At 40.9% G+C, this 25169-nt stretch overlaps 1 protein-coding gene across 1 annotated transcript in view; it reads right to left on the reverse strand.

Annotated features, from left to right (window-relative positions):
• Positions 1-24003, reverse strand: part of znf507 (zinc finger protein 507) — a 31120-nt gene extending 7117 nt beyond the window's left edge. Inside the window, 11 exon segments of the mRNA XM_034183572.1 lie at positions 797-901; positions 11919-12027; positions 12804-12900; positions 14022-14239; positions 14242-15412; positions 15414-15657; positions 15659-15825; positions 15827-15859; positions 15862-16180; positions 16182-16384; positions 23904-24003. Of these exon segments, the coding sequence (XP_034039463.1) occupies positions 797-901; positions 11919-12027; positions 12804-12900; positions 14022-14239; positions 14242-15412; positions 15414-15657; positions 15659-15825; positions 15827-15859; positions 15862-16180; positions 16182-16384; positions 23904-23909 (2672 nt within the window). The 5' untranslated portion in view covers positions 23910-24003.
• Between the last annotated feature and the right edge of the window lie 1166 nt (positions 24004-25169).

Genomic DNA, 25169 nt, shown 5'->3' on the forward strand with positions numbered 1-25169 from the left:
TATTCGGAAAATATCTCTAAATCTTTATGCAAATCTCATACGGAAACCAAGCTTGTATCCTTGGACAAGACACTTCAACTGGATCACCCCAGTCCACCCAACTCTAAATGGGTACCAGCCTCAGACCTGCAATGGACTAGCATTCCATTCAGGGGGACTCTTTTACGGTACAGTAACCAGAGTTCAGCATCAGCCCTTTGGGACTCATGGCCCAGAAAGGATTTACTCTTAATATTTCAATCATCACAGCTGTTCTATCCACACTCCACCTGTAGAATATTCGGGCTGCAGAACTCTTATTAATTCTGTGAACTTCCTCCCTTCTGCTGCTCCACAACATGATATCATCTGCAAAAAAATGCATGAATCGTAATACCATAACCAGATCAAAATGGGGTTAAAGACAAACCTCTGGTAAAAGATCTTGTACATTACTAAGATACTGGTCCTATCTAGGGTTGAGGTTTCTCCAGGCAAGTCCAAACCACTTGGTGTAGATCATAAGCCTTCTCCAGATCAACAAATACCATCAGAAACTCCTCCTGTTTTAGTTCATGCTTCCCCATGATGCATTTCAAAAAGAACACCAGCAGTCAGTCCTCTACCTGGTACCTATTCCTTGGACCTCCTCTCTACATGCCTTTACCAGAACTTCATTCTGGATGAAAGCAGTTCGATCAATCGCCAATTAAGTCAGGTGTCAGAAGCACAGATTGTAAGGGTGTAAACTTTGTTCTTACTTACAGAATCCTGGGCTTATGCTCTGCAGTGAATACGCACACGTTGTGTTCCTCACCGATATTGCTCCAAAAGCTGAACAGCCTGGTGCTCCCCGGGGTGCTTCCTCATGTGGCTCTTCAAGCTATTCATGTTGGTGGTGGCAAAATCACAACTACAACATCTGGAAGACAGAAAAAAAAAAAATCAGGAACAAACCATACATAAACACATTAACTGTCTTAGGCCGACATGTTCCTCTTTGCAAGTCGTCATGCCTGAGAACATGCACTGCCACATCAACGACATCACAGAATCACTTTGGGTCTTGGATGGTAATCTCACAAGCAGACGACTGGTCCATCCGCACCTCTCCAAAGCAACCATCTATCTACTGCATCGGGTGAAAGATGATCTTCTCCAGCTGCTAGTATCCTCCATGCTGGATGGTGTCCAGAGATCGGTGTGTGCTTGCCGTTTCTGTGAAGCGTACAGTGGCATTTCATGTAATGTGTTTAACCTGCAAATCATCCAGAGTTTTATCAGCTTTATTTCTTTACCTCCTGTTTCATTAGAGATTTGGAACATGTGAGCAACCTTGTGGTTTCCTGATGCTTTGTTTGCCCTGGTGGTTGCCATCCAGGACCCAAGGCGTTCCTGTGGTGTCATGGAAGTGGCAAAGCGGAGCACTAGCGCATGCTCCCAGACTTGACTGGTGCTTTCCAGCCCCTCTCTCGTGTGCACGGCTTGTCTGTGGTGACCGTACGACAAGTGAAGCTGAATGGAAAGTGTTTGGAACATGACCAGAACACTCTCCACACCCTGTAAAATGCCTGCAACTATGTGGTGGGTAATGGCGTGTGCTATACGTGCCTCTAAATGTCACAAACATAGCATTTCAAACATAGTCATTCCAGGGGTACCCAAGGATCCTCTATAGAAACAGAGTACCAAAGCGTCATCTCCTTAGGATATTGGTTTGAGTCCAAGTCTTACAAGCATAATAACACAGGAAGCATTAGGACCCGGAATACTTGGACCTTCATTTTCCTGCAAAGATATCTGCATCATCAAACACCTCATTACTATACAAGATCTGCCCAGGTGGCTCTTGACGTCAAAGTCTGAAGATCCAGAGACATGAATGTCACTGCCGAGAATTTATTTATACATCATCATATAACAATGAAGCTGCCTCAAGGTGCTTCACATAGCTAAGGTCTAACCTTGTCAACCCCGCTGAGCAAGCACATGACGAAGCACATTATCCATGAAGTTGAGGGCTTTAAAACCTGGATTAAGAAGAAAGCCCAATGACAGTAACAATCCGACATATTTCCTCTATGCATTTTTCCACATTTTTTAAGTCGCTGTGACAATCCCTCAGTGGTGAGGAAGACTGTCCCTTGTTCGATTCCCTTACAAAAATCTACACAACAATCAAATCTAGAAATGCCTGCGCATGGTAATGTCATCGTACACCGACAAACACTTCGTCCTTGACAGATCCTTATTGTAGTTCGACAGATGGGAAATCCCAGAATGATAGGGGTCTGAAGAGCTGTTGTAGTCTTCATTTACCCCCCCCCCCCCCCCCCCCCCCCCCGATCTGTTGCCCAAGTTTCTTTTTTGCCATTTAATAAATGCTCGTCAGTGGCCTCAGTGAAAGTGCACAGAGTTACTGTTTTGTTGTCTTTTGGCTGATACTCTTGTTATTCTGCAGTTTGTGGGTTGATAACTTTCCAAATTGATACTGTGTGCAGGTACACTGGAGCACAAAAGAGAACAAATCAATGTTGTATCCCGGACGCACTAAGTATTCATCGTGCTCTCCGCTGCTTTCTGTGAGGAAAACAAAAAAGGCCTCGCCTGAGGCTGACTTACAGTTATAGCAGCAGTCTATTTGGAAGCACTCTGATAAAATAGTGCGCACATTACTGGACACTGGAAAACTGGATTATGCTGCAAAAGTGACTTGACAAGTACGTGGACATTTCTGAGACTTGCCACAACTAGAACGTAATAAATCCAGTCATTAGTGACTTTTTGCAAACTCACACCTTATACAAGTTTTATTTAACCGAGAAGTACAGCTGCACATTCAGGGCCTTGCTCAGAGGCACTTCAGGAATGTGACTGAAAACGGAATCAAAAGCTGTCTTTTCACTTCCCTGACCTAGAATATAAACTGTCGCCTGGTGCACATTTCAAACTAGAGGTGGTGTATGTGTGTCACAGCGGCGCCACGGCTCAAGTGCCTATATGCATTTAGAATGACGACATCTCTGGTGGTGCCGGTGGAACAGTTTTCTGTACAAAGTGGACAGAATAATGGCTTAAGACTATCTCAGAATATATCAGCAAAACCTCACATCATCAGATAAACTGATTAAGCAGGGACACAGCTGGGAGTCCCAACAGCACAAAGACCCCAAAGACATCAAAGCCAGCAGTGAAATGGACAAACCAGACTCGTGCTGAGCTTTTAGAATGGCCATCCCAAAGTCTTGATCTCAGCATCTTTGAAAACATCAGGTCCTTGTTTTATGAAGCACTATTAAGGACAACAGACTGAGACTAAGGCTAAAAAGGTGGTGTGCTACAGTGACACGTGTGTTTGACAGCTGAATGATTCTCTGCTTCCATCGATCAAATTGTCATGCCATCAATCTTCCACTGGGCAAAAATAGGGACATCACAATTATAACTTTGGATTTTGATTCAGAATGGGCAAAAATGTGGGAAATCACAATTTTAACTTTGGATTTTGGTTCAGATTTGGTGAAAATGGGAAAAATTGCAATTATAACTGGTTTGTGGTTCAGATTAGGCAAAAATGGGAAAAATTGCAATTATAACTTTGGTTTGTGGTTCACATTGGGTGAAAATGGGAAAAATTGCAATTACAACTTTGGTTTGTGGTTCAAAGTGGGTGAAAATGGGGAAATCACAATTAAAACTTTGGTTTGTGATTCACAGTGGGTGAAAATAGGGAAACTGCAATTAAAACTTCGGTTTGTGGTTCAAAGTAGACAAAAAAGGGGAAATCGCAATTAAAACTTTGGATTTTGATTCAGATTGGGTGAAAATGGGGAAATCGCAATTATAACTGGTTTGTGGTTCACAGTGGGTAAAAACAGGGAAACTGCAATTAAAACTTTGGTTTGTGGTTCCGAGTGGGCACAAATGGGGAAAATCACAATTCTAACTTTGGTTTGTGGTTCAGATTAGGCGAAAATAGGGAGAATCACAATTAATACTTTGGTTTGTAGTTCTGGTTTGGCGAAAATGGGAAAAATTCCAATTATAACTTTGGTTTGTGGTTCAAAGTGGGTGAAAACGGGGAAATCGCAATTAAAACTTTGGTTTGTGATTGACAGTGGGTGAAAATAGGGAAAGTGCAATTATAACTGGTTTGTGGTTCACAGTGGGTGAAAATAGGGAAATCGCAATTAAAACTTTGGATTTTGGTTCAGATTGGGTGAAAATGGGGAAACTACAATTAAAACTTCGGTTTGTGGTTCAAAGTGGGCGACAAAGGGAAAATCGCAATTACAACTTTGGACTTTGGTTCAGATTGGGTAAAAATGGTGAAAATCGCAATTCTAACTTTGGTTTGTGGTTCACAGTGGGTGAAAATAGGGAAACTGCAATTAAAACTTTGGTTTGTGGTTCCAAGTGGGCGAAAATGGAGAAATCGCAATCAAAACTTTGATTTGTGGTTCACAGTGGGTGAAAATAGGGAAACTGCAATTAAAAGTTTGGTTTGTGGTTCAGATTAGGCAAAAATGGGGGAAAATCACAATTATAACTTTGGTTTGTGGTTCAAAGTGGATGAAAATGGGGAAATCGCAATACTAACTTTGGTTTGTGGTTCACAGTGGGTGAAAATAGGGAAACTGCAATTATAACTGGTTTGTGGTTCACAGTGGGTGAAAAAAAATTTGGTTTGTGATTCACAGTGGATGAAAATAGGGAAACTGCAATTATAACTGGTTTGTGGTTCACAGTGGGTGAAAATAGGGAAATTGCAATTAAAACTTTGGATTTTGGTTCAGATTGGGTGAAAATGGGGAAACTACAATTAAAACTTCGGTTTGTGGTTCAAAGTGGGCAAAAAAGGGAACATCGCAATTACAACTTTGGATTTTGGTTCAGATTGGGTAAAAATGGAAAAAAATTTGCAATTTTAACTTTTGATTTGTGGTTCACAGTGGGTGAAAATAGGGAAACTGCAATTAAAACTTTGGTTTGTGGTTCCAAGTGGGCGAAAATAGGGAAATCGCAATTAAAACTTTGATTTGTGTTTGAAAGTGGGTGAAAATGGGGAAATCGCAATTAAAGCTTTGATTTGTGGTTCACAGTGGTTGAAAATAGGGAAACTGCAATTAAAACTTTGGTTTGTGGTTCAGATTAGGCAAAAATAAGGAAAATCACAATTATAACTTTGGTTTGTGGTTCAAAGTGGATGAAAATGGGGAAATCGCAATTAAAACTTTGGTTTATGATTCACAGTGGGTGAAAATGGGGAAATCACAATTCTAACTTTGGTTTGTGGTTCACAGTGGGTGAAAATAGGGAAACTGCAATTATAACTGGTTTGTGGTTCACAGTGGGTGAAAATAGGGAAACTGCAATTAAAACTGGTTTGTGGTTCAGATTAGGCAAAAATGGGGAAAATCACAATTATAACTTTGGTTTGTGGTTCAAAGTGGATGAAAATGGGGAAACTGCAATTAAAACTTTGGTTTGTGGTTCCAAGTGGGCAAAAATGGAGAAATCGCAATTAAAACTTTGATTTGTGGTTCACAGTGGGTGAAAATAGGGAAACTGCAATTAAAAGTTTGGTTTGTGGTTCAGATTAGGCAAAAATTGGGAAAATCACAATTATAACTTTGGTTTGTGGTTCAAAGTGGATGAAAATGGGGAAATCGCAATTTTAACTTTGGTTTGTGGTTCACAGGGGGTGAAAATAGGGAAACTGCAATTATAACTGGTTTGTGATTCACAGTGGATGAAAATAGGGAAACTGCAATTATAACTGGTTTGTGGTTCACAGTGGGTGAAAATAGAGAAATCGCAATTAAAACTTTGGATTTTGGTTCAGATTGGGTGAAAATGGGGAAACTACAATTAAAACTTCGGTTTGTGGTTCAAAGTGGGCGAAAAAGGGAAAATCGCAATTACAACTTTGGATTTTGGTTCAGATTGGGTAAAAATGGTGAAAATTGCAATTTTAACTTTGATTTGTGGTTCACAATGGGTGAAAATAGGGAACTGCAATTAAAACTTTGGTTTGTGGTTCCAAGTGGGCGAAAATAGGGAAATCGCAATTAAAACTTTGATTTGTGTTTCAAAGTGGGTGAAAATGGGGAAATCGCAATTAAAACTTTGATTTGTGGTTCACAGTGGGTGAAAATAGGGAAACTGCAATTAAAACTTTGGTTTGTGGTTCAGATTAGGCAAAAATAAGGAAAATCACAATTATAACTGGTTTGTGGTTTAAAGTGGATGAAAATGGGGAAATCGCAATTAAAACTTTGGTTTATGATTCACAGTGGGTGAAAATGGGGAAATCACAATTCTAACTTTGGTTTGTGGTTCACAGTGGGTGAAAATAGGGAAACTGCAATTATAATGGTTTGTGGTTCACAGTGGGTGAAAATAGGGAAACTGCAATTAAAACTTTGGTTTGTGGTTCAAAGTGGGCGAAAATGGGGAAATCGCAATTAAAACTTCGGTTTATGGTTCAAAGTGGGCGAAAATGGGGAAATCGCAATTAAAACTTTGGTTTGTGGTTAAGAATAGGCGAAAATGGGGAAAATCACAATTATAATGATGGTTTGTGGTTCAGATTGGGCAAAAATGGGAAAAATTGCAATTATAACTTTGGTTTGTGGTTCAAAGTGGGTGAAAATGGAGAATCGCAATTAAAACTTGGATTTGGTTCAGATTGGGTGAAAATAGGGAAAACTGCAATTCTAACTTTGGTTTGTGATTCACAGTGGTTGAAAATAGGGAAACTGCAATTAAAACTTTGGATTTAAAACTTTGGATTTTGGTTCAAATTGAGTGAAAATGGAGAAAATCGCAATATAACTGGTTTGTGGTTCACAGTGGGTGAAAACAGGTAAATTGCAATTAAAACTTTGGATTTAAAACTTTGGATTTGGTTCAAACTGAGTGAAAATGGGGAAACTGCAATTATAACTTTGGTTTGTGGTTCAGAGCAGGCAAAAATGGGGAAAATCGCAATTATAACTTTGAGTTTTGGTTCAGATTGGGTGAAGATGGGGAAAATCACAATTATAACTTTGGTTTGTGGTTCACAGTGTGTGAAAATAGGGAAACTGCAATTAAAACTTTAGTTTGTGGTTCAGAGTGGGTTAAAATGCGGAAATCGCAATTAAAACTTTAGTTTGTGGTTCAGAGTGAAAATGGGGAAATCGCAAATACAGCTTTGGTTTTTCAATCTTAGTGGGCAAATATAGGGAAATCATAGTAAAAGCTTTGGTTTTTGGTTCCGGAACTTCACCAGATAATGTTGAGTGTGTCTTGCAACGTTCCACAAACAAACCTTCAATAGTATTTAGTTTTAATACAGTAAAACCTCATTCCAAGAATATAAAACCAAACCACTGTTTTGCCACTTCAAGTGTTTCTCTTTTGAGTCATATTTCCTCCAGCAGCGCATACATTTTGGCGTTGGTCAAATTTTCGCATCATTTCCACTCATTGTGGGCAAAGAGGTTTCACATTCACAGAATACGAGCTGTTGAATGGGAAAACGAAACCACAACAAAGACAAAATTAATTTCTGGGCTATCAAGTGCGCACAAAAAAGAAGAAAATTCAGACCGAATCTCTGACTATGACTTCGGCCAAAACATTTTAGTACAGCCAAAAATAAAACCCATGCCCAGGTCTGTGCCTAGAAACCAACATGTAAGTGAATCAATTCTGCAAAGACGAGCAGCCAAATATTGAACCAGGATTCCGTGTTAATGTCTTAAAGAGCGTTGAGTCAAAGTCATCAAATATTCAGTGTAATTTAGACCCTACGCTCCCTTCAGAAATCCCAGGGGTGTTTTTTTTCTTATTAAAGAAGTTGAACATTCATTCTTCCCCAGAAATGAGAACAATTCAAAGAAACCACTCAGACTCATGTCCCCGATGAGTGTACGTAAACCTGTGATCACAGCTGAAGGTTCAAGTGTCTATGATGTCACCTGTTGAAGTGGATTCTAGCTATCGAGTCCGCAGTATGCCCCGGTATCTGTTTCGGATAGCGTTTGTAACTGGAAACAGCAGCCTTGTAATTAGAACCCAGCTGACCTTTTGGAACGGAGGAAGACACTGATGGATGTTTGAGCATTTCTCTATATCTACTTGACCTTAGAGCAAAGGTGATGGCGCACCATTAAGAAAGCTGGCGCAAGCAGAAATACATCACAGTGTGTGTGTGGCCAGAGTGTGCCAGCTGCTGTCCTCACCAGGCCATGACTGGGCAAACACTGCCACCTAATGGGCCTTTGTAAAAGTACACTTTCACACAGGAAAATCTGCACATATTTACTCACACGGGAATCTACTGCTGTCCTGAATGATTCACGGCAACATTACACAAAGCCAGTTGACACTACAAATTACCCAATGTGCTCAAATTGTTATTTTTAAACCCAAACATGAGCCTAATTCTTGTCATTTTAATTTTCTACAAATCTGATGTTAAATAGGTGTTAAAATGTTTTTTTCCTTATTTACTGCAAAGTACTGCATGATGATATATTTAAGGATTACTGTATTTTCCAGAGTATGAATCACACATTTTTCCCTGTATTATCAGCTATTAAATTTGAGATTTTTGTGGAGTGTATTTATTATTATTGACATTTATGATTGGAGCTTATTTTGTTTGTGCTTTGATTGCTGTGAAATTCCTATATATAAATTTAGTATAAAATAATGAATGCGTGTTTTGTTTTGTTTTTTGGTGTATCAGTCCTGGGACCTCCCAAACTACTAACAAAAAGTGACATAAACCGGAAAAAACTTTAAATGTCAAAAAATAATATATGTACATATTTGTTTCATTGTGCTTCACACATCTCAGTGAATCTTTATTCTCCTCTAACAAACAAACAAACAAAAACAACAAAAAATCAAAACTTTTTATAACTAAAATATTTGGCAGCTTGTCATTTTAAGTGCCATTATGTCTTTAATCTACATTCTGTTATATTTGGGCATAACTTGATAAATTCAGCATTTGTACTGTGGGGAGTTAAGGCAGCTGAATATAGGTGGTGCACAAGGTCGCCCCCTTTTCACGTTTTTAGTGATTTTTGAGGGATTTGTGTGCAACATACCTTTATCTACCAACCTGATTTGTTCTCGTCTATCACAGTGGCTCAGTAGATAAGGAGCTATTGGCCATTATCCCCTGTGTGTCCTTGTCCAACACACTTAATCGGCATTGTCCCAGTCCACCCAGCGGTAAATGGGTAATGGTCATGACTCGGGAAGTAACCACAGATGGACTGGGATTCCATCCAGGATGACTCGTAGACACTCATCCACTTTACAGAATCCAGAGATAAACACTGAGAAACAAACCTCAGACCCCAGCACATCTGAGCCTGACACGACTTGACTAGTGGTCACTAGGGGGGTGTCAAGTCATTTTATACAGCTATGGTCATAATAGTCCCTAGTTGCACAAGCATTTCCCAATTTATTCTCTCATTACATACAGTATTTTATGATGGCACAATTACATTAGAACACAAGTATATTATTGATGTCTTTACATGAAAATAGCCAAAAATTTCAAGATGCACAAAGAACCTTTATTATTTAACATGCATAACAGTGCCTCACTGTTTCATTGTTCCATGCAAGTGCTACGTTAAAGATTGGCCAGCAGACTTCCCACATTTACTGTAATTGTATCAAATGCTTCAAAACACTGAACCATTTCAATGCAACTGCTTCATACTGATTCAGTGGTTCAAAACGCTTTGGTTTCTCCGTCACTAATAATTAACCATAAAATGCATCAGCGACCAGTAATTATTATCGCACATGCACGGACAGACTTACAATCATGAATACTTGCTAACCAGGACATCAAGTAACGTGTGACATGTCCTTTAAACACAAACTTACTGAAGAAAGAAGCAGAGCAACTCACCTGAACCTCACATAACGTTCAGTCCGACAGGTACCTGATGCCTGCTTTTCTGTCAATGTTCCTGGCACCCAAATCACCAGTTTGGTCACTTTCTATTGTTTTCTACTGTATTGTTACATTTGGCTTGATGTGATTACAAAGCAAGTTTTTGTTTTTCTTTAGTTTGACCGCTTTACAGTAATTCACGCCCATTTACGGTAGCACTGTATAAACATATGATTGTCGTAATTTTTTTTTTACAACATCTGACGTACGATTTCAAAACAGACTGACTTATATCTCACGCAAAATACTCTGGCAGAAATTTAAAAAATGTGTAAACATGCAAAAATATACACTTCTCACATGCCTTACCTTGGTCTCCAACCTTGTTTTCTTGGGGTGTTCCTGACTCTAGGCTGAATAAACTGAGGCTCCATTTGGCTGCTCATTCTGTGTCTCACAACCTACTATTTAACCACCAGAAGCGTGCCTCACTGTGAGCTATGAACACATTTTAAATTCTGTGCTTGTGTTTTGTGTAAGATCACTCCTGTGGACTGAAGAGCGACAGCACAGAAGGACACACCATCAACATTAAATGAGACAGAACTTTATTAATCCCTTGGGGAGACTCCTTTGATCACGCAGAAACTGGGGAGAGCTGAAATCTGGATCAAGGACAAACGCCTGCGAAAAAATTAAAGTTGATGGGACAAATATTTTGGAGAAATTAGCCATTATAGCTAACCAGCAAACAATGGACGTTGTGCTGCAATGCACTATGGAAGTTCGGGACTTTAGGGTTTATATGTTGTTACTGTGGTTCATGTTTGTTTAACAATGTTGTTAGTGTTATTGATTTACTGTGTTTTTGTCGTTCAATTGGTTTAGTCAGTTAGTTAAGTGTCCATATTGCCGTTACCATGAGTGAAAAGTGTAGTGCCTTGATGTCTTCTGCCACATCTCTGTTTGTAGGTGTGTAAAAATTAAAGCACCTGCTTGTGGTAGAATGTGGAAAAGACAAAAATCTCTCTGTGCATACGTGTATGAGTGTGTGTATCTTCAATGACGGACAAGCTGACACTTTCCGTTTGGTGTGCTTATGTATTTTGGGTCAAGGATGAATGCTGTGAAAACAGCATTCATCCTTTGACTAATTGATAGGACTAATATTTTTGGAGAAACTATGGATATTAGCTAACACTGCTAATTACATTCTGGACTAACACGCCATTCCAGCAGGGGGCAGGTAAATCATCGTTATATTAAAAGCGTGCGTGCGTAATACGTTAAAAATACATGGATGACAAGAAAGTGAAAACCACCGACAAGGAGGACTCCACTGAATTTTGGAGGTAATCTGGATTCGGATTCTGGCTCAGGATAGCACTATTGGCACCTAAGGATTGCGCCAAAACTACTGCACGGATTTTGATGAAATTTTCACGACAGATAGATACCACAGATAGGGGAGGGAAGACTCCACTGAATTTTGGAGGCGAGCCGGATTTGATTGGTGGATGTCACAAATCTGTTCTCATCTCCATTGTGGTCCATTTAAAAATCCAAATGACAAAATAGAAGTAATACTAAAATAATAATAACGATAATGAATGTGTATATGATAAGAATCTAAACATTTTATAAATACATTAAGACAGTAAATTAACATTAAAAAATGATGGAATTAAAAGAAAACAAAAGGGCTGAGTTCTTCTTCAAACACTGTTGGGGTCTAAGGTCCTCAAAACATTCTGGACTCACACATCATTACAACTCATTATAGAAACTTTGCACAATTTATTACCACCCTTGAAAAATGTCAGCTACCTATTTTATAAACACTACCCAATCTAGAGGCCCATGGATCCCCATAGGCAGCATGACAGTCCTTTGTTTATGATTGCAAGCAGAACTAATTCAGGTCTGAGAGAACAGAGTTCCTGCTGTCTCTGTAGCTGTGGCATGTGCACTAATCAAACTGATCTCTGCCAGTGCATTTATACAAGCGTTTACAGCAACTCACCGATAGGGTTTGTCACAGCTGTGAATCCGCCGGTGGTTCCTCACGCCAACATACGTAGCGCTGGTGTAGTCACACACATCACATTTGTACATCTTCTGCAGGATACACTCTGGACAGAGAGAGAAATTATCACGTTAGACAATGACACAATAAATAAAAATAATACAACACCTAAATAGATCCTTGTGATTTGACTGGCTGGCTGTATGTCAGGTACATTATTTGTCCCACTGGTATAAGTGATGTCCACACCTTGGATTTTTGTCCAATACGTTTTGCTTCGTTAGGGTCTCATAAAAATGCTTTTATGTTGTGAAAAAGCTAAATCCTGTAGCTGCAGTGCACGCTGGGACATATATAGCGGCTGTAAAAGCGCTGTCAGATGAAGAATTGTACAAATTCCTGTTGTGATTTTTTGCTGGACTGAATAAACGGACATGGGTTTCGACACACACACCAGTGAGGAGCAAACTGGCACATACTGATCTCAGTACTGCGGCGGCTCACTTGCCTGATGGACTGAACCACTGGGTGGACAAATCCTACTCTGCCCTTTACAGTGAGCTTCCTGTTCCTACAAGAAAAACCTTTCTAATTTTAAATAAAATTTGCAGTGACAATCTATTGAGGCATCATATAAAACAAATAATGTTTTCCATTCATGCAACAGAAAGAATATTTGCACAAGCTGAAAGTTCCACATGCATAAATGCTCATTATTTGAATGACAACAAGAGGCGATGGCTAAGACTACAAACAGGAAAAACAAACAAACAAAACAAATAAAAAACCCCAAATGCCCATGATTTTAAAACCTGAAACGCGCCTTACATCTTAAAATGTTCCAGGGTCACGACATAACAAATTTAAAAAGACATCTCTCACCTTCATCGGTTACTCGTTCTGGCTCCTTCTCCTCCATCTTGGCTGCTGGGTCATTGGTGAAGCTGTGATGCTCCTTCTGATGACTCCTCAAGTGACTCTATTGAAGGAAAAAAAAAAGAAAAAGAAAATGACAGAAATGACCTCTAACCCTGTCAAGAAAGTCTCTGTGCGACTGCACACTTTCTTCTGCATTGTACAGTGAAAAGATGCTCCTCATTTCAGTTGAGGAATTAAAGCACAAAGATTTTATCCACTTTAAATGGCTTCTTTCAGGAACCAAAGTAAATATTTAAATGCTCAGGAAACACAAAGCATTGTAAAAAAAAGAAAAGAAAAAAAGAGCACTTTTGCATGCCGGAGTACTCTGATACAACCTGAAGCTCGTAAAACATCCAGACGGCACAGAGCTTTGCTGAAACACTGCGTGTTTAATTGGCCTTGATCTCAACTAATACGACTCCTGTGCCAGCCATCACCCTTCACAATTACAAAGCTTCTCCACCTAACTCCCCGATCTGATGGTTAATGCGATAAATGTAATATTCTCTGCTGCAAATCGACACAGTCCCACATGGCCGTGGAATCAATAGCTTTCTTCTGTACATTCACCATCTCACAGAGGCAAACTTTTACTGCAACTCTGAACCGAGATCCCAACTTTCTCTGACAACTTCTATCATTTCACACGAGCAATATATGTTATTGGCGAGCCATCACTCTGTTTGGGTGCATTTTAGTGTCGAGGAAGGAGAAACAAACATCAATTTCTACTCGTATACAGATGCTGGGGGCTCCAAAAGTGCTTAGAAACATCAATTCAATAGCTCCAATTGGAAAAATGTAAAATCCAAACAAAGCAAAGAGGAGAAACTGCTCTATTTTCAAAGGACGCATAAGTTAAAATAAATTTAAGCTACTGATTTTAGTCATGCTGTCAAAGGCATTTATTTGAACAGCGTCAAATCACAAGTCACCCCAAGATGCTTCACAAGAGCAACCTTAGACAAAGACTAAGCTCAGACGAAGATTCCAAATTTGATGCATGTAGACTGTGATGTCGCAGGCAGGATAACTTGTATTGCTTTGTTAAGGCAGATAAATATTTTTGCACAGGTAAATGTTTGCGCTGTTATTCTAACTATTGTTCATATAGTATCTTGAAGCCTCCAACAGTAACTTTCTTCAAACATCACAATCCTAACTACTCTGTTTCCTCACCTTGTAGCAGAAGGTGTCTGGGCACTGCTTGCACTGGTACATCCTGGTCTTGCAGTGATGGACCATGTGGCTCTGCAGGTCCTTGCTGTCTGAGGCGATGTGCTCACAGATGGGACACTGGTACGGCTGCCTCTGTCTGTGCACGCGAAGGTGATGCTTAATGCAGCCCTTGTTGCTGCCGCTGTAGAGGCACAGGCGACACCTGTAAGGTCTTTCCCCCCGGGGATGTACTCCACAAGACCCCCATCAGCAGAAGCAACCACCCCGTCCACTCCTGTGTAGCTTCCAGGGCCATTCCCCGTGACTGTGTCAGCTGGTACTCGATTCTGAGAGTTATCCTGAAGTTCTTTTAAGATATCTTCATCAGAAGCATTCTGGTCAGAACGCTCTCTGAGTCTTTCAATGACAGTGAGCAGAGACATGCTGATGCCGGCTTTTGTAGCAGGACTCTGCTCTACCTCTGCTAGCTCCAGGGTCTCAAATCCCTCTTCCCTGCCCTTACCGCGATGTTCCAAGTCCAATAAAGTGGCTGTTGTCCCCACTTGTGAAGGCTTCTGTCCTGTTGTAGATGTAACCTCTGCTGGTTTCTGGCCTGTGTTTGGACTCTGTTCCATGCCGGTTGTAGACTTCAGACTTATTTTGTTGCTGGCCATAGAGAGCTCTGAGGTCCTCATAGGCATAGCAACTAAAACCTCTGCCGCCAGTGAGTGAAGACGGAGAGACTCCGAGTGTGTCCTCTTACGCCCAGCTGGAGGAATATTTTCATCCCGATGAGAGTCGTTACATAAACTGATGGAGGACTTAATATCGTGCCCTGACTGCTGACCCTCGTTACTGTTAGCGCCATTGCCATTGTCTTCCTTGGTGTTTTTATGGGCAGCAGGTTTAATGTTACCCTGCTCCACTGCATCCAGTAGGCTCTCATCCCCATCCAAGTCTGGGTTGAGAAGAAGAGGGTTGGTTGACATGAGTGCATCTTCAGCAGAAGGCAGGCGTTCTACAATCACATTCATGTGGCCGACACTGTTCGGACTGCTGTTTATAATCTTTTGAGCTGATGACAGTAAGGTGTCTGCAGTCAAGGCATCGTTATAGGCACCTTCACTTTCCACCTTGGCCTCCGTAGTCACTTGCACCTCAACCACAGGCTCCTCCTCCTTGATGGGGTATATAATTTCCGCCTCTCCGGTTTTCGGGCTCCCACTGGGATTTGAAACGGGATGATTCATCACATCACTTTTGTCTTGTGCAGTCAACGGCACGTGCATCTGCAGCTCAAAAGCGGAGGATATTTTTTGCAAGTGCTCTCCTTGGAGAACCGAGGAGAGGACTACTACCTCCTCCCTGGCTGCAGTTGTTTTAGCAGGGAGCACTGCTGACACCTGGGTCTCCTCTTCTAGTTGGCACCTCTTGCTCATCTTCGAAGATGGGGTAGGAACAGTCAACCAGGCCAGCATGCTTCCACGCGGTGTCCTTGAGCATTCGCTGCTGACCACACATGTAGCTGCAGATCAGACAACGGTACAATCCATACTCCTCGTAACTGTACCATTTCTTCTTCTGTTGGAGTGCCTCCTTAGAGCTGCTACTCCTTGAACTTTCAAACCCCAGCCATTCTTGAGCTTCTTTTGGAAAACCTCTTCTTTGGCTCACTGTGAGAATCTGGCAGAATGGGATTCTTCGTCGGGTTGCCTCCATTGTCCATAGTGGAGCCTGACTGCGCCTCTAGTTTGCTCTGGTCTTGGGAGGTGTAGTGACACTCAGAGCACATAAGGATGAGGTCGCTGTGGTGTTCGTTGTGTTGGCTTCAGGTGCTCTTTGAGCAGCGCCAGTGTCGGGGGGAAAGATGGCGGCACAGGCTGCACTGATAACACGTCGTCGTCCGGTGCGGCTCCCTGGTGCTTGTCATCTCTGCAGCTGTGGTTTTGGCATTACCGTCACCTGAGACAGATGGCAGAAGAGTGCAGTCAGCAATGTCAGCATCTACTTTCAGTTCCTCCACTCTGCCATCAGCTTTACAGGTCTTCCTCAGTTTGTTAGCTGGTGAAGCTCCTCTGCTCCGGTTTCTTCTCTCTTCCCCTCCTCTGCATGCTGCACATGAGGACTGGTGCAACGACCGCTTCTGTCCAGCCAGGATGCAGCGGTGCTGTGGGTGTTTGAACGATTTTGCTGAGCTTCTCAATGACCTGGATGAGAGAGTCGGCAGCTTGTTTCTGCTGAAAACTTTGGCAGGCCACCTCCCTAAGGCCTTCCTGGGTTTGGGATTGAGCACTGGATCCAAGTGCTGCAGGGGTGGGGGTGGAAGAGGTGCCTGAGGAGGAACATGTGGCGAGTACAGCTTCATCGCCGTTCTCCTCCATGACCTGCCAGACATCAAAGAAGGCAATCGGTCAATCAACAACTCAGCCCTATCATCATTATGATGATAATGTTATTATAATAACATTGAATATTAAATATGTTTCATGAATGAAACATACACTTAATACAATAGATTGTTACCGATAAGGAACCCATTAAATTCAAACATTAGTATAGTTATTATCATTACTATGTTTCTACAGTAAAACAAAAAATACACAATAAATATTCTAGAATTTTTTTTTTTTAATTTACTGCACTGCGACCTGGGCAAGCAGATGAAAATGAATGAATGAAGGATTGTTTTGCACCTCAACAGGCCACAACTGGACATCAAATTAAAATTAAATGAATAACCCTAACCCTCATTCACATGCACATTCTTGCCTGTCGTTTTCAGTGATCAGAAAGTAATGCCTGTAGTTCAGCTGTAAGACACTAATGTTGTGTGTCTCATCATGTGTGTGAACGTTTATATCTGTGCGTCTTCCTTAGCCAATCACCATCACTTATGCACCCCCACCCACCGCCACCCAAAGGCACAGGGAGGCTACCCTCAACTACGCACAGATGAGAGGGTCGCTATACTAACTAAAGCTATAACCTATACTAACTAAAGCTATAACCTATACTAACTAAAGCTTGAATATCATCTGTGGAGGCCATCTTGAATTTCTACGTTAGCGCTGAGAGGACTTTGACATGTTTAGGATGGGAAGCACCATTAAGCTTTAGTTTGTATAGCATTATATAGCAGAAAATAGCATAATTTCAATGCTTTTGGGCTACCTCAAAAAATTTATTTATACAAACAAAATTTTACACAGCATGTTTTCTCATCAATTGGAACCTATTCAGGGGGTCAGAGTATTAAATTTCAAAACTTTCAAAATAAGGACCACCCTGAAGGAGAGTGGTTCTGAAGCTGAGGCTGTGCATGGAGGCGAGGCCCACCAGATCTAACTGGTAGCGTTCCACCTCCTGCAGACGCTCCGGCTCCTTCCCCCACAGTGAGGTTATGTTTCACGCCCCAGAGCTAGCCTCTGCTGCTCGAGTTTAGTCCATCGAGGCCCTGGACTTTCACGGCCACCCATGGGACAGAGCACCCGACCCCACCCTCAACAGGCCTCAACAGTTAGATTACCCATTAATACTGTTAATAAACAGTGTTGTTTTTAACAGTGTTATTCCCATCAGCGGTGATGAGTTCTTTGAGATTTTTGTGCATTGTTGTAGTGTATTTTTTATAAATGGCATTTATTCTGTCATTACTGGAGTTTATTTCATTTAGTGCTCTGATACTTGGGAAAGTTCCATATAGTGATTATAATTATCAATCAATCAATCAACTTTTTTCTTCTATAGCGCCAAATCACAACAAACAGTTGCCCCAAGGCGCTCCATATTGTAAGGCAAGGCCATACAATAATTATGAAAAACCCCAACGGTCAAAACGACCCCCTATGAGCAAGCACTTGGCAACAGTGGGAAAAAACTCCCTTTTAACAGGAAGAAACCTCCAGCAGAACCAGGCTCAGGGAGGGGCAGTCTTCTGCTGAGACTGGTTGGGGCTGAGGGAAAAAAACAGGAAAAAGACATGCCGTGAAGGGGGGCAGAGATCGATCACTAATGATTAAATGCAGAGTGATGCATACGGAGCAAAAAGAGAAAGAAACAGTGCATCATGGGAAACCCCCCACAATCTACGTCTAAAGCAGCATAACCAAGGGATGGTCCAGGGTCACCCGATCCAGCCCTACTATAAGCCTTAGCGAAAAGGAAAGTTTTAAGCCTAATCTTAAAAGTAGAGAGGGTATCTGTCTCCCTGATCTGAATTGGGAGCTGGTTCCACAGGAGAGGAGCCTGAAAGCTGAAGGCTCTGCCTCCCATTCTACTCTTACAAACCCTAGGAACTACAAGTAAGCCCGCAGTATTACTTATTAATTACTATTAAGCCCTTCTTCTTCTTTGTCTTTCGGCTGTTCCCATCAGGGGTCGCCACAGCAGATCAATCGTTTCCATCTCACCCTGTCCTCTGTCACACCAACCACCTGCATGTCCTCCTTCAGCACATCCATAAACCTCTTCTTTGGTCTCCCTCTTCTCCTCCTGCCTGGTGGCTCCATCCTCAGCATCCTTCTCCCTATATACCCTGGGTCCCTCCTCTGCACATGTCCAAACCATCTCAATCTCACCTCTCTGACTTTGTCTCCAATCCGTCCCACCTGAGCTGTCCCTCTGATATGTTCATTCCTAATCTTGTCCATTCTTGTAACTCCCAGAGAATCTCAACATCTTCAGCTCTGCCTCCTGTCCTTTTGTTAGTGCCACCGTCTCTAAGCCGTACAACATAGCTGGTCTCACTACTGTAAACTTTCCCCTTCACTCTTGCTGATATTCTTTGGTCGCAAATCACTCCTGCCACCTTTCTCCACCCACTCCACCCTGCCTGCACTCTCTTCTTCACCTCTTTACCACACTCTCCATTACTTTGAACAGTTGACCCCAAATATTTAAACTCATCTACTTTCACCACTTCTACTCCTTGTAACTGCACTATTCCACTGGGCTCCCTCCCATTCACACACATGTACTCAGTCTTGCTTCTACTGACTTTCATTCCCCTTCTCTCCAAAGCATATCTCCACCTCTCCAGACTAGACTCAACTTGCTCTCTACTCTCACTACAGATCACAATGTCATCTGCAAACATCATAGTCCATGGGGACTCCTGTCTGATCTCATCCGTCAACCTGTCCATAACCACTGCAAACAAGAAAGGACTCAGAGCTGATCCTTGGTGTAATCCCACCTCCACCTTGAATGAGTCTGTCATTCCGACTGCGCATCTCAAAGCTGTCACACTATTCTTGTACATGTCCTGCACTACCCTAACATACTTCTCTGCCTCTCCAGACTTCCTCATACAATACCACAGCTCTTCTCTTGGCACCCTATCATAAGCTTTTTCTAAGTCCACAAACACACAATGTAACTCTTTCTGGCCTTCTCTGTACTTCTCCAACAGTATTCTCAGAGCAAACATTGCATCTGTAGTGCCCTTTCTCGGCATGAAACCATATTGCTGCTCACAGATCTTCACCTGTTTTCTAAGCCTAGCTTCTACTACTCTTTCCCATAACTTCATGCTGTGGCTGATCAACTATATGCCTCTGTAGTTACTGCAGCTGTGCACATCACCCTTGTTCTTGAAAATAGGAACCAGCACACTTCGTCTCAACTCCTCAGGCATCCTCTCACTTTCCAAGATTTTATTAAACTATCTGGTTAGAAACTCTACTGCCATCTCTCCTAGACATTTCCATGCCTCCACTGGCATGGCATCTGGACCAACTGCCTTTCCACTCTTCATAGCAGCCCTCACTTCTTCCTTACTAATCTCTTGTACTTCCTGATTTACTCTCACCACATCATCCAGCCTTTTCTCTCGCTCATTTTATTTATTCATCAGCTCTTCAAAATATTCCCTCCACCTTCTCAGCACACACTCCTCACTTGTCAGCACATTACCATCTGCATCTTTTACCACCCTAACCTGCTGCACATCCTTTCCAGCTCTGTCCCTTTGTCTGGCCAATCGGTACCAGTCCTTTTCTCCTTCCTTAATTATGGAATCACCGGGCTCGGAGGATGTTCATTCAGTTGTTTAATTTTGTAGAAAAAAAGCAGATCACAGACATGACACAAAACTAAAGTCATTTCAAATGGCAACTTTCTGGCTTTAAGAAACACTATAAGAAATCAAGAAAAAAAATTGTGGCAGTCAGTAACGGTTACTTTTTTAGACCAAGCAGAGGGAAAAAAATATGGACTCACTCATTTCTGAGGAATAAATTATGGAATCACCCTGTAAATTTTCATCCCCAAAACTAACACCTGCATCAAATCAGATATGCTCATTAGTCTGCATCTAAAAAGGAGTGATCACACCTTGGAGAGCTGTTGCACCAAGTGGACTGACATGAATCATGGCTCCAACACGAGAGATGTCAATTGAAACAAAGGAGAGGATTATCAAACTCTTAAAAGAGGGTAAATCATCACGCAATGTTGCAAAAGATGTTGGTTGTTCACAGTCAGCTGTGTCTAAACTCTGGACCAAATACAAACAACATGGGAAGGTTGTTAAAGGCAAACATACTGGTAGACCAAGGAAGACATCAAAGCGTCAAGACAGAAAACTTAAAGCAATATGTCTCAAAAATCAAAAATGGGAGGAAACTGGAGTCAACGTCTGTGACCGAACTGTAAGAAACCGCCTATGACGATATGGGGCTGCATGTCAGGTAAAGGCACTGGGGAGATGGCTGTCATTACATCATCAATAAATGCACAAGTTTACATTGATATTTTGGACACTTTTCTTAAACCATCAATTGAAAGGATGTTTGGGGATGATGAAATCATTTTTCAAGATGATAATGCACCTTGCCATAGAGCAAAAACTGTGAAAACATTCCTTGCAAAAAGATACATAGGGTCAATGTCATGGCCTGCAAATAGTCCGGATCTTAATCCAATTGAAAATCTTTGGTGGAAGTTGAAGAAAATGGTCCATGACAAGGCTCCAACTTGCAAAGCTGATCTGGCAACAGCAATCAGAGAAAGTTGGAGCCAGATTGATGAAGCGTACTGTTTGTCACTCATTAAGTCCATGCCTCAGAGACTGCAAGCTGTTATAAAAGCCAGAGGTGGTGCAACAAAATACTAGTGATGTGTTGGAGCGTTCTTTTGTTTTTCATGATTCCATAATTTTTTCCTCAGAATTGAGTGATTCCATATTTTTTTCCCTCTGCTTAGTCTAAAAAAGTAATCGTTACTGACTGCCACTATTTTTTTCCTGATTTCTTATAGTGTTTCTTAAAGCCAGAAAGTTGCCATTTGAAATGACTTTAACTGAAAGTCCAAAACGTGTTTTGGCATCTTCGTAAAAAAAAAAACAAAAAAACTTCAAAGTACAGAAGAAGAACCAGAGTGTGTGTGTGTGGTGTGAGAAACATGTAAAAATACACTGACTGTCAAACACGTGAGCTGATCACACCGTGTAAATAAGTGCTAAATGGAAGGAAGCGGAGCCTAACGAGGGCTGAAGTCTGAGCTCCACGTGCTCGTGTTTACACACGTGTTCTGAGGGGAACAGCTTTCTCTCATGATTCTTTCTTCACATCCTCATATCCCACACTTTCCTCTTTCTCGCACAATATCTGACCATTGATTTTCTTCCTCTTTCTCAGACTTCTGCTCCGGCATGAGTGCATTAACTCCCTGAAATAACACCTACTATATTTGCATCAATTTCTCAGTTTACTCTAAAACTTTGTTGAAACCGGTTAAATTTGGGTTCATTCTGTTGTCTCCGATTTATGTTATTAATTTCTTTGACATTGTGAAATGCATAATTCATCATTCATGTCAACAACTCCAAAACTAAAGGATGTAAGTACAGTCCTGCTCAGAATGACCCCCCCCCCCCACCCCCCACACACACCAATCAATATCATAGATTATATAATCTGTGGTAGTAAATTTGTTGTAATTAGCAAACAAATCAATGTTTGTGTTTAACCAAATGGGTTTATTTATACATGCAACTGATAAATGTGTAAAAGTAAACCCAACAAACATCCAGTAATCTCCTCTTGATTTGTTTTCCTTCCTGTCCATCTTCACATGATGAATCAGGTGTCAATGGATCAGTATTCAAACATAAGCACACCCTGCATTCAGACATTACTGAGAAAATGCTAATTTATTTGCAATTCATTAACTTAGCAAAAAAATAAAAAAATAAAATAAAATAATAATAATCACATATTTTAATTTTTGTTGCCTATGTTTAGAAATTTTTAATTTTACTGTTGGCACAGAAAAGATTTTTTTTTTGAAAAATAATACACTATACAGATTGGATTTTTGTTGTAACGACATTTTGAGCAGTTTAAATGTAATCATGTCTAAAACATTTCCACAGTAGATTGTTACATGACCAATAAACCAATTTGTCAACTGATGATCTAAATATTGATTATTTGTGTACTGATGGTAAAGGAGGATGATAGTTGTTGAGGTTTATTCAATTTAGTTAATGGGGTTTTTATGACAACAGGGATTATTGGAGAAGTTACCAGGGTTTATTTGATACATTATCAGGGGTTGTTTGACTACTTAGAAAAGATGACTAGTCATCAAGGTTTATTTGGTGAGTTAACAGGGTTTTATCAGATTAGTTAACAGGCTTTATTTGATAAATTATCAGGGTTTATTTGATGAGTTATTGGGGTTTCATCAGACTAGTTAATGGGGTTTTATCAGACTAATCCTGGTGTATTTGATGAGTTAACAGGGTTTTATCTGACTAGTTAATGGGGTTTATTTGACAAATTATCAGGGTTTATTTGTTAAGTTAATGGGGTTTATTTGATAAATTATCAGTGTTTATTTGGTAAGTTAATGGGGTTTTATCAGACTACTTAATGGTTTTTATTTGACAAATTATCAGGGTTTATTTGGTAAGTTAATGGGGTTTATTGGATAAATTATCACTGATGAGTTACCGGGGGTTTATTTGACAAATTATCAGGGTTTATTTGATCAGTTAATGGGGTTTCATCAGACTAGTTAATGGGGTTTTATCAGACTAATCCTGGTTATTTGATGAGTTAACAGGGTTTCATCTGACTAGTTAATGGGGTTTATTTGACAAATTATCAGGGTTTATTTGGCAAGTTAATGGGGTTTATTTGATAAATTACCACTGATGAGTTACTGGGGTTTTATCAGACTAGTTAATGGGTTTTATTTGATAAGTTGATGGGGTTTTATCAGACTAGTTAACAGGCTTTATTTGATAAATTATCAGGGTTTATTTGATGAGTTAATGGGGTTTCATCAGACTAGTTAATGGGGTTTTATCAGACTAATCCTGATGTATTAGATGAGTTAACAGGGTTTTAGCTGAATAGTTAATGGGGTTTATTTGACAAATTATCAAGGTTTATTTGGTAAGTTAATGGGGTTTATTTGATAAATTATCAGTGTTTATTTCATGAGTTAACGGGGTTTTATACAAGACTAGGTAACGGGGTTTTATCAGACTAGTTAACGGGTTTTATCAGACTAGTTAACGGGTTTTATTTGATGAGTTGACGGGGTTTTATCAGACTAGTAACATGGTTTATTTGAGGAGTTTATCTGAGTGAACTGTGGACTCACACCTGTTCTGAGCCGATCTAAATATATTTCACGTACTTTCGGTCCGCACCAGCCTCCAAACACGTGGCGGAAAAGAAAAAAAAACGCTTCTTTAAACCTGCGGTAAACGTTAGCTGACATTTAATAAGACATTTATAATAAAGAGACTCGAAGAAGTTCGAAGACGCGGAGCAGAAGCTTAGCGTGTTAGCTTCACGGCAGAAATGACAAGAAAAGGACGTTTCAGTCGTCCTGTCGGTTAATGACTGACGAGCACGCGCCTGGTTTAATTAGAAAGGAAATACTCACTAACATACAAACGCTCGCCGCTTCCTGTACTCAGCAAACCGCTCCGTTTTATTCGTCAGCCATAAAAAGTGGCCTCTTTTTGCCCACATTGCAAGATGGCGAGGATGGAAAATCAGTCACGTGACTCGGGGCTTGGGTCAGGTGACCAAAAACCGATGCTGCGTTCAAAACGATCGGTTTTGTCGGATTTCTCAAGACGCAAGGCCTTCGTAAAAAGTCAAATTCATGCATATATGAAAGCTTCGCATCTGATTGTAACTCTAGCAAATCATTCGATAAAATATTATGGGTGCATGTAGGTTTTTAAGTTTCTGGTTATTTCCCCACATTTATTTAGTAATTCTTTATAAACCCCCAGGCGGTTTCTTCGAAAGAAAATATCTTTAATATTCCCCATTGATTTAGTTCATGTTTCTTAATGAAGTTAATCTGTATTTCTGAAGTTAATCTGTATTTCTGACATCTGTACACGAGCGAACAAATACACCTGTCATTTCACCTCCACCACAGTGTGAATTTTCTTGCATCATTTCCCTCACTGAGGGTTGTCAGATTATTTTCAGTGTGTAAGTGGACATTTATAAACGCACTGGGACAAATGTTAGAGTGTGGCGCCGCGTCCATCCTGCACAGCTCCTATCGTTTACGTCACTGCACTGCCCTCTAGTGGATGGTTTATGTGTGTGCACCTCGCAGCATCTGATCAAATATGTTTTAAAGTTAAAACAGTTATGTGTAAATGTGTTCACATAAATAACACATGCTGCTTCGGGACACAGTGCAGCGCTGTGCAAACGAATTAGGCAGCTTGTTTTGATTCTTCCTTTATTCGTGGATCAACAGAAAATTTCATTTGAAATGTCCAGACACTTCGATACAAATGGGATAGTTTCTGTCTCAATCTTCTTTGTCTTTCGGCTGTTCCCGTTAGGGGTCGCAACAGCAGATCAATCTTTTCCATCTCACCCTGTCCTCTGTATCTTCCTCTGTCACACCAACCACCTGCATGTCCTCGTCATCAGCACATCCATGACCTCCTCTTTGGTCCTCCCTCTTCTCCTCCTGCCTGGTGGCTCCATCCTCAGCATCCTTCTCCCTATATACCCTGGGTCCCCTCCTCTGCACATGTCCAAACCATCTCATCTCGCCTCTCTGACTTTGTCTCCAAACCGTCCCACCTGAGCTGTCCCTCTGATATGTTCATTCCTAATCTTGTCCATTCTGTCGCTCCCAAAGAGAATCTCACATCTTCAGCTCTGCCACCTC

Source organism: Thalassophryne amazonica, chromosome 2 (assembly GCF_902500255.1).
Source record: "Thalassophryne amazonica chromosome 2, fThaAma1.1, whole genome shotgun sequence".
NCBI classification, from domain to species: domain Eukaryota; kingdom Metazoa; phylum Chordata; class Actinopteri; order Batrachoidiformes; family Batrachoididae; genus Thalassophryne; species Thalassophryne amazonica.